Raw genomic sequence first — 10256 nt, 5'->3', positions numbered from 1 at the left:
CGCCAGTCCTTATAAAGGAAATAGAGGAGACTCCTGCCAGCCAATAGCAACAGGATGCTCAAGGATATCACAATGATTGACTAATAGATTTGTGTAGCTAATATGACCTGAAACACTAGATTTGATAAACTTTTGATGGGAAGTTCTATCCTATTTTTTATATATATATATATATATATATATATATATATATATATATATATATATATATATATATATATATATATATATATATATATATATATATATATATACGTATGTGTATATATATATATACACAGTAATTCTGCAACATTGAAACTGAAAATGCCCACTTTTAGCTTGTTTATTATTTTTTAATCTTTTTATTTTTCACATGTCTGATCTTCATACAGTTGTATTTGTGTTTTCTTCCAGTGTTGCATAAATGTAAAATTCCCATCTGTGTGAATTGTGCAATGTGGAGAAATCAGCTCACATCTGCTTACTGTGTTCTAACAAAATCAATATAACTGCTGATAACATTGGTGACAGTGATGTGTAAATGGTTACATATAAATATAATAGGAAATGAGGCCGAAAAGAATAATAAAGTTACAACTATAAAAAAGCAAATTGTAATAAAATTAAAACCCAGAAAGCAAATGCTTAGTATTTAGAATTTTCTCTAATAATATCTGGTCACTTTTTAATTATAAGCAAATGGATAACAAAAAGAAACATGGGTTACACAATTTCGTACAAACATATATACATCAGCTCGAAGTAATTCTGCCCTCATTGCTAGGAAATTCTGAAACTCATGCATAATTTATCCAATTAATTTTTAAAAAGGTTACCGCTAATAAAATATTATACAATACTGCAAGAAAAAAAATATGCAAAACAAGCATTTCCGAATAGTGGGTTTTTATTTTTATTTTATTTTTTTATTTACAAGGTCACCTCAAGTGAAACCAAATAGAACTGCTCAAAGTCTAGAATGTATGTTATAGTCATGTCTTGAACAAATTTCCCTGGCCACAGTAACAGTCACACATTTGCTTATTTAGTCATGTGATTTTCAAATTGTACTTTCAAACTGAATCTAAGTCTAAATAGGGCTATTTGTAAAATGGATTTTTTTTTTTAAATACTGTGTTTTATGTTGACAGAACAGCACACTAAATCACAATTCCCTCAAATCACAGGAGAATAATTCCCAAATGTAAGCTGTAATGAAAAAGCTACTGTATCTCTAATACTGAGTAAAGTTATACAATCCCAGTATTATCCCAGAACACTGCATGTTAATGCATAACTATTGTATAAATCAAAAATGTATTTGTTCGTAAAGCAACACAAGCATGAAAGAAAAATACATTTTCATATATCATACATAATGTTAATTTTTTGTAGTTAATAAGTTATAATTGTCTTAAAATGTAAGAACACAGAACAAATATATTTAACAGAATGTACAATAAAACTGTGAATCAGAATTTATAAAGCACAACTGAAATAAATTGTCTTCTCGGAAAAACAAAATCATCTTACACATAGTATCTCAACAATAATTCATAAAGGGTACAAAAAATAGAAATTTTGCTATTACTGTATACAGACAGAATTATGTAACTTACAGTTCTGACAACATATAAATGTTTTTTTTGTAGTTCTACGCATTAGTTGCAGGGTTGATTAAATGACAGTGGTTCTCTATTGCGGTTGAGTGTGTTAGAACAGTATAACACTGCTAAGAGCTATCTCTGGTCAAACAAGAACAGATATGTCATGCTACACTGACCCACTTTCCAGATATCAGATATATACTGGATAATCTGTCAGATATTTTAAGAATCTGGTTCTTGGGGATATATGGGATATATTAAGTTTTCAAGCACTCAGACTATATTGCTGCTTATAGCAACAAGGCCTGCAGATGGCGCTGACCAATCCACTGATAAACTGCACAAAGCAAACGAGAAACTCGATAAGGCTGAGGCCTAGCAGGATGGCCAGCAATGTCACATTCCACTCAACAATGTTAGCAGGTTTTCCACACTGAGACCAGGATTCAGGATGCAACAGGTATCTGAGAGGAACAAAGATATAGGAAAATGTTTAGCCACAGTACTGAATCCAACATCATGTTTAAATAAGAAGGATCTGTAGTGTGTTCATACGTTGCATCATCCTTGAAAGGATTTGTCCAATTGCCAAATTTTACTTGGCAATATGGCCCTCGTAGCATGGCACTTGCTGATATTGCAAAGCAATAACCAGAGCCAGCCAGTCCAATGAGAGACACTAGCACTGAGCCACACATCTGGACAAACAAAATCCACAATGAAACAAGAAACAAGAGAAACAAAATAAGCACATAAAGCCACTACTACCATTGTTTCTATCTGGTTAGAACAGCCTGGAGTATCATCCACACACTATAAAGAACTTTTGAAGTTTACACAGATAAGAATTCACACCTCAACTTGTGTAAGGAGCCATTGGAACAGACACTGTGGAATATACGTAGCTAAATTTAAAAGACAATTGTGATTTTCTTACAAATGTCCCAAATGTTTTACAAATTCAGTGAAAAATATGACATTTTTCCTTTTCACTTTTCATTGTAGCTAAATTTTAAATGACAGTATTTCTCTTCTTTTCTCTCCTCGAAAAAGAAACACAATTCAGGTCAGGAAAGTCATTTCACCATGTGAACTGACTGATTTAATAGGCAATGAAGTTGGAAGTTGGTAGATAGTGTAGTACTCACAGCACAGCTCTCTGATCCACAGGAGTCAGCACACTTCCCCATGCTCAAAAATGTGAAAGCAGCTATGAATATCTGCAATCAAGTAAATCAATAAATAATGAGTGTTTGTTAAAAAACTCTGTCAGATAGGATGTTGCAGTTTCTTTGGGCCCAAAGATTAGGTTAGACAAGACCCCCATTGTTCAACATCTATTTTTAGCTTTCTGACGCCATCTGTATTTAAACTTTGAATTTGATAAGCTTTTTTTTTAAGGAATTTTTTGTAACGATTTTGACAAAATACCAAAACAAAGTTCTGCACCTCTCATTATTTTAAACAAATATTTATATTTTTTTACAAACTCAAAACTAATAAACAATCAGAATCTTAAAAAAGGTACACATACACTAAAAAGTTAAAAAGTTTTTTGTATGTATGGTTGCACATAGAATATGTTAAGGTTGCCCAGAAGTATTAATAAAAAATAAATAAATACCTCTTGAATAACAGATTTAATAAAAAAAAAAAAAAAACACCTATAATCTGCTCCAGTTGTCACCCAGGCTAAACATTTTTTCCAAAAGAAAGTATAAGAGCAACTTGAACATACATTCTCCATATGTTTGATATAACCTACATATTAACAAATATAAAATGAATGGGAATAATACTCACTGCGATCCCGCCACCTCCTATTCCCATGAAGGTCCACACATACCAGCTCAGATGGTTTGTTTTGAGATACTCTACTGTTCCATCAGGGAAAAAGAGCAGCACATTGGCCACAATGCAGCAAATGGCAAGTGGGATTAGGGCAAAACCTAAAGATTTGGCAAAACCCAAAGAGCACATCGTTTTAAAAAGGGGTCAGTAAATTCCAGTAAATTCCAAGCTCAAGTTGCAACTTTAATCCAAGAAGGAAACTGAGGGAGGCAGAAGAGAAGTAAAGCTTTTCAAGAGTGTGAGCTGTTTTCCATTTCTACACCCACACACTCATCTGGTGGCTGAACACTAGTAAAAAAGGATATGATGCAATGTCTTCCATTTTGTGTAGCAAGTGCAACGAATGGGGATACAGTGACCAGGATCTATTTACATTCTCATTATAGAAGGAAACACTCAGACTGATAGTATATCCAAGTCCCCACGCCCTTGTTTTAATGGGGGGCTCCAAAACTTCTTTCTTTAATTCATGCAGCTGCAGCCTCTCACAGATATGAAAGAAATCTTCACAGCGATTTACATACTGTTTAAAGTAAATGCCACTATAACACAACACACAGTATGTGAACCTAATTAGATATGTGTTGTAATAAAGCATAAATATCTTGCACTCTACATAGTTCTTTGACATGTCACTTGTGAAGTGAGTTGTGTAACAAAGGGGTTCTGAATAGAAATATTATAAATGTACACTTCTTGGTTTGCGCACTCTCTAAAAAGGTGCTATCTAAAATTCTTTATAACGCTCCTCTAAAAGAACTCATGTACCATCCACTGGAACTCATGTACCATCCACTAAAGAACCTTTTCTTCATAAAAAAATTAAAATAATAACAAATTTCATAGAAGTTTTGTTAAAACAAACTATGGCAACATGGTTGGATTTTGCTAAATCATGAACAACCTGATTAATTTGTGCCAAATTTGTACCTGGATTTCCTGAGACAGTTTGTAATGGCGACTATACAGTAGATGGCACCAAATTCTTGTTAGTTATTGGGATACCTGCAGGTTTTTTCCATGATCTCTGTGATCTGGGAATGCGAAAGTGGCATAAAGAACAAAATGTGTGTTAAAAATTAAAAGTAAATACACATCTAGCTATTTATCTATTTGCTAACAGTGGATCTAAAATACACTCTAAAACTCCTTAAACTCCCAGGACCCACTAGTGGGACTAGCTATCATGTCCATTAAGTTAGTTTTACTGTAATATACAGGAAGTTTATATGGAAATAGAACACAATCATGTTTCTGGCTTGGACATGTTTTAAATGAAGAATGTAAACATTACGCCATACAAACTTTCTGCTCTCTAATTACTGCTTTAGCAATTATCAGGTAACTGAATATAAATATCAGTGAAGTAAAAATAATCTAGAATTAAATGTAACAGTGGTTTATGTGCAAAGTAATATCAGGGCAGCATGAATTACCCAAGAACAATGCTCATCTCTAATTTGCATATGCTTTGTGATTTATTATGTATGCCGGGTGTGAACTTATAGCTAAAAATAAACCTATATGAGGCATGGTTCCAGTTCCTCAATCTAGTGCATGTGTGAAGTCCTGTCAGGAAGTGTCAGGATAATGAAGAAGCTTTCACATGCCTGGCCATGAAATAACTTTCCGGTGTTATAATTCACTCAAGCAATGGCATTCCCCAAAGTCTCAATATGAACAGGGGATAACTGAGTCATACAGGAGACCAGATCCCTCCACACCCCTTTATACACACCAACACGTACTCACAGCCTTCCACCCCTGATTTCCATGCTTGAAAATGGGAAGCAAATTCCAAAGTGCTGATACACACAAGCAATGACAATGGAATAGATTCATTACAAACTGGAAGAAAATGTCATGCATTCAGTAAAAGTGAAGACACTAACAGTTACAGCATTAAAGGGTGGTTAATAAAAATGGATATAGTGGTTCTTTACCTGTTATTATTACATTTTTATAATTATAACACACACACACACACACACACACACACACACACACACACACACACACACACACGACTTTTTATTTATATATATATATATAAAAAAAAATCAATCATAAAAACAGTACACACAAAGTACAATGATTTTTATTTTCCCATTCAAGTACCTCTATTTAAACCAATTTGTCAATCCATCTGCCGTAATAGATGTCTACTGTATTATTATTTTTTTAATCAATGAATGCATTGTTTACAAAAAAAAGAGGAAGTCTAAATGCAAATTTTTGAATAGCACTGAATTTAAAACAAAGGAAATATTTTGTTAAGAAAAAAAAATGCTTCATGTGTTCCGGAAATATTTCAATTACTGGCACAAATTTGCAATCATTGATATTAATAGAAAGAAATAGGCTGTAATTCCCTAGCCACTAGAGTTACTGTAATTCACAACTATATCTGGTGTTGTCTAACAGCAAGTTTACTCAAATTTCTTTTAATTCTCATATAACTGTTTTCACTTATTATTTCTGGAAACCAGGAGGAAAAAACTGTGGTGTTTTCATCATGTGTGTGCTATTTTTTCTCAGCTCAATGCTGAACTATGGATTATTCCAAAACCTTGCTTCAGAACAACAAAATAAATCTATTAGCACAAAAATTATTGTAAAGTTGTAGTTGAATGCCTAACCCCATAACTTCAGGAAGAACAAGTCGTATACAGTTCTGCATATTGGTTTACTATACCATCATTTCATTGTAGTTGAATTGAATAACTATAATAATGAAATAACATTCTTTTTACTTGGATGCAATAGATAAAAAGTGTAATGTCAGGTTAATTATATGAAATATTAAAATAATTCATGCTTGCAGAGAAATAATAATTAGATTTTTTTTATTGTATATAAAAGTAGCTCTTGAAACTACAGGCTTCATATGAAATGTAAGTGAAGAGAGAAATTATATGTATAGATGCATTCTTGAGTGTGACATCACAGACATTGTGACAAAAAAGTGAAATTATTATTATTATTATTATTATTATTATTATTATTATTATAAGATTTTATTTGATTGAAGTGAACTTTTTATATATATGGTTTCTTGAAATTAAGGTTTTAAAGAAAATAATGACTAAATTGTATGTATTGTATAATATTTTATACATTTTCATACAATATTTTCATACATATTTTCATTTTAATCACTTAAAATATGCATAAAAAAAAAAATTATAAAAAATAATCAGCCTGTTTAAAATAAATCACTAAAGGCAAATGGAAATGTGCTTTGTCTTAAATGCACTTTATTCAATTCATGGAAAAATTTGGGTTTTTCTTAATTTTTTTGTCCACTAACTCTGACATGTTTTTCACTTTAGTTTACTTGTTAATATCCCACTGCACATCCATCTGCCCTAGGATCAGATCCAGCCCACAGTACCCTTTCATCTCTTTCTGTTGTTTCATTATTAAAATCCCACCACCACTTTCCATTGCTGATAATTTGCCCACGTCCAAATTGGTTCCGCTCATGCCCTTCTACTGGCCACTTTACCACATGGCCCCGCTCTCTGAGCTCATCAGCCACATTCTGGTCCAAGCCTGCCTCCAGATTGAGCTCCCATTCCTTTGCTGAAAAAAAATAAAAATACAAATTTTAACTACTAACAGGTGAATTATACACAAATGCTTATTAAATAAAATATGCTACATACATTGAGACATATTTAATTGAGTTTAATCGCATGATTATATGTAAATATCTCACAAAAGATTTTACACCCCTCATATTTTAGCAACCATTTTAGATTATTTCTCGAAGGGACAATTCTATACAAACAAAATATATACTTTAGAGTAGTCTCTAATGTGCAGCTTGTATAGTGCAGCAGTACAGATTAACTGTCCTCTGAAAATAACTCAACATACAGCAATTATTGTCAAAATAGCTGGTACGGTTTTACTCGGGAACCGGTCTCGGAACAGGTCTTTGTGCTGTGCGTCAGGTACAGAAGCTGGCTAAAAAAAACAGATGCATGAGTTCTGTCAGCATTGCTTTAGAGGTTTCAGAAGCAGAAGGTCCACTTTTCAGTGGTCAGACCATATGCCACACACTGCAACAAGTCAGTTTGCATGACCTTCATCCCAGAAGGAAGCCTCTTCTGAAGCTGGCTTATAAAAATGCCTGCAAACAGTTTGCTGAAGACAACCTGTCCAAAAACAAGAATTATTGGAACCATGCCTGTGGTGTGAATAGGCCAAGATAAACTTGTGTCTAAAATAGTGTATTGCCTACAGTCAAGCATGGTGGTGGTAGCATCATGGTCCGGGGCTGCATGAGTGCTGCCAGCACTGGGGAGCTGCAGTTAATTGAGCGAAACATGGATTTCAATGTACTGTGACATTCTGAAGCAGAACATGATGATGTCTCTTCAGAAACTGAGCCGAACTGCAGTTTTCCAATATAATAGTATTAATAGTATTATAATAATCCAACCACACTGCCAAGATGAAAACTTCCTTGCTGAGGAAGCTGAAGGTGAGGGTGATGAAGTAAGCAAGTATGTCCTAGACCAGAACCCTATTAAGCACCTGTGGGGCATCCACAAGCGGAAGATAGATAAGCGCCATTTATTTAACATTCAGCAGCTCATTCATGTTATTATGGAGGAGTGAAAGAGGATCCCAGCAACAAACTGTGCAGCTCTGGTGAATTCCATGACCAGGAGGATTAAGGCAGTGCTGGATAACAATGGTGCTCACACAACATATTGACACTCTAGACACAGTTTTGACATGTTCACTGCACAACCTTTTGTTGCCAATTATTTTGACAATAATTGTTGTAGTTTAATCTTTAGTGGACAGTAAATCAGTACTGCTATACAAGGTGCACATTGACGACTGTATATATACAGTTAATTATAATTTATTTTCCCATATTTAAACACTCCCTAATCCTAGTAATCCCTAATCTTGATCTTAGCAATCAAAATAAACTTTTAATATCATTTATATATCATTTATTATATTGAAATTTTTAAATAAAAGCTGCAAAAAATATATTTTTTTTTTTGTATTTTCATAAGGATCAGCCAGATGACCCCACTAGAATGAAATATGAAAAAAAAGAAAAAAAAAAGTGGTAAAGTCTCATAGCCAATGGCCTCAGAAGTTGAACCTCAAGCGATAAACTTACCAGTCTGATCATATTGCACGAACAAACGTGGGGCATCAAGTGCACGCTGAGGATTCATGCCAAACTCTATCATATTGAGTAATACCTGCAAAGGAAACGTTCTAATTATCTTATCTTAAAATTGGTTAGTCATATAAGTCATTTAGTCATTTCAGCCTGTAATCAAGTTGTCTATCATGGACTGACAACTCATCCTTATTTTCCTATATAATGAATGTATCACTAATTAGCATCCACTGAGAGCCTTAAATCCTTTCATAGCACAGATGTCAAGATGTTCTACTTCTTCTTTTTCTTCTTTTTCTTCTTTTTCTTCTTCTTCGTCTTCTTCTTCTTTCGGCTTCTCCCATTAGGGGTTGCCCGCAGCGGATCATCCGTCTCCATACCCTCCTCTCCTCTATATCTGATACTTTCAAACTAACCACCTGCATGTCTTCCCTTGCAACAACAATTGAACCTCCTCCTTGGCCTTCTTCTTTTCCTCCTTCCTGGCGGCTCCATCCTCAGCATTCTCCTACCGATATACCACATATCCCTCCTTTGCACCAAGTCCAATGTCCGAACTATCTCAATCTCGCCTCTCTCACCTTGTCTCTTAATCGTGCTACATGCACAGTCCCTCTAATAAACTTATTTCTAATCCTGTCCATCCTCATCACTCCCAATGAAAACCTTAACATCTTCAGCTCTGCTACCTCCAGCTCCAGCTCCTATCTTTTACTTAATGCCACTGTCTCAGAACCATACAACATCACAGGTCTCACCACAGTCCTATAAACTTTCCCTTTTACTCTTGCAGATACCCTTCTATCACAAATCACTCCTGCTATCACTCTTCTCCACCCACTCCACCCTGCCTGCTCTTTTTTCTTTACTTCTCTATCACTTTGCACTGTTGACCCCAGGTACCTGAACTCCTCCACCTTCTCCACCTCTTCTCCCTGCAACTGCACCACTCCACTGCCCTTCTTCTCATTCACACACATGTACTCTATCTAACTCCTACCTACTTTCATTCCCCTTCTCTCCAGTACGTACCTCCACCTCTTCAGACTCTTCTCAACCTGCCCATCCTGCTCCACAAATCACAATATCATCCGCAAACATCATAGTCATAGGAGGCTCCTGTCTGGCCTCGTCCGTCAACCTGTCCATCACCACTGCAAACAGGAAAGGCCTTAGAGCCGATCCTTGATGAAGTCCAACCTCCACCTTAAACCAATCTGTCATTTCTTCTGCACACTCACTGCTGTCACTGTCCTCATACATGTCCTGCACCACCCTCACATACTTCTCTGACACACCTGACTTCCTCATACAATACCACAACTCCTCTCTCGGCACTCTGTCATACGCTTTCTCTTAATGCACAAACATACAATGCACCTCCTTCTGACCTTCTCTATACTTCTCCATCAACAACAGATGTCAAGATTATACTAGAAAATAAATCAGTCACTTTAGTATAATCATGGTCTTAGCTAGAAGGATTTTTCCCAAACTGTATAAGATAAATTGGAATAAAAACAATTAAACTTTAGGTAAATATTTTGGATTCAAACCTCTGAACTTTTTAATTATTTTAGAAATTGATTTAAACTGTATACCAATATTTTCAATTTATAATAGGGTACATGTTAGATAAATATTCTGTTTATATTAGT

The 10256-nt window shown here is 34.7% G+C and overlaps 2 protein-coding genes across 2 annotated transcripts in view; both read right to left on the bottom strand.

Annotated features, from left to right (window-relative positions):
• Window positions 1-640: 640 nt before the first annotated feature.
• On the bottom strand, window positions 641-3819 carry tm4sf18 (transmembrane 4 L six family member 18). Its single transcript, XM_083559708.1, has 4 exons — window positions 3393-3819; window positions 2738-2809; window positions 2145-2287; window positions 641-2053 (listed from the first exon to the last, which is right to left on the bottom strand). The coding sequence occupies exons 1-4, from the start codon at window positions 3567-3569 to the stop codon at window positions 1855-1857; spliced, it is 591 nt and encodes a 196-aa protein (XP_083415834.1). The 5' UTR covers window positions 3570-3819; the 3' UTR covers window positions 641-1854.
• Window positions 3820-6258: 2439 nt separating this feature from the next.
• LOC310735488 (glutathione hydrolase-like YwrD proenzyme) overlaps window positions 6259-10256 on the bottom strand; it is a 12586-nt gene continuing 8588 nt past the window's right edge. Inside the window, 2 exon segments of the mRNA XM_083558253.1 lie at window positions 6259-7025; window positions 8593-8677. Coding sequence (XP_083414379.1) covers window positions 6781-7025; window positions 8593-8677 — 330 coding nt within the window. The 3' untranslated portion in view covers window positions 6259-6780.

This window comes from Silurus aristotelis (genome assembly GCF_946808225.1).
Source record: "Silurus aristotelis genome assembly, chromosome: 13".
NCBI lineage: Eukaryota > Metazoa > Chordata > Actinopteri > Siluriformes > Siluridae > Silurus > Silurus aristotelis.
This window is presented reverse-complemented; position numbering and strand designations above follow the sequence as displayed.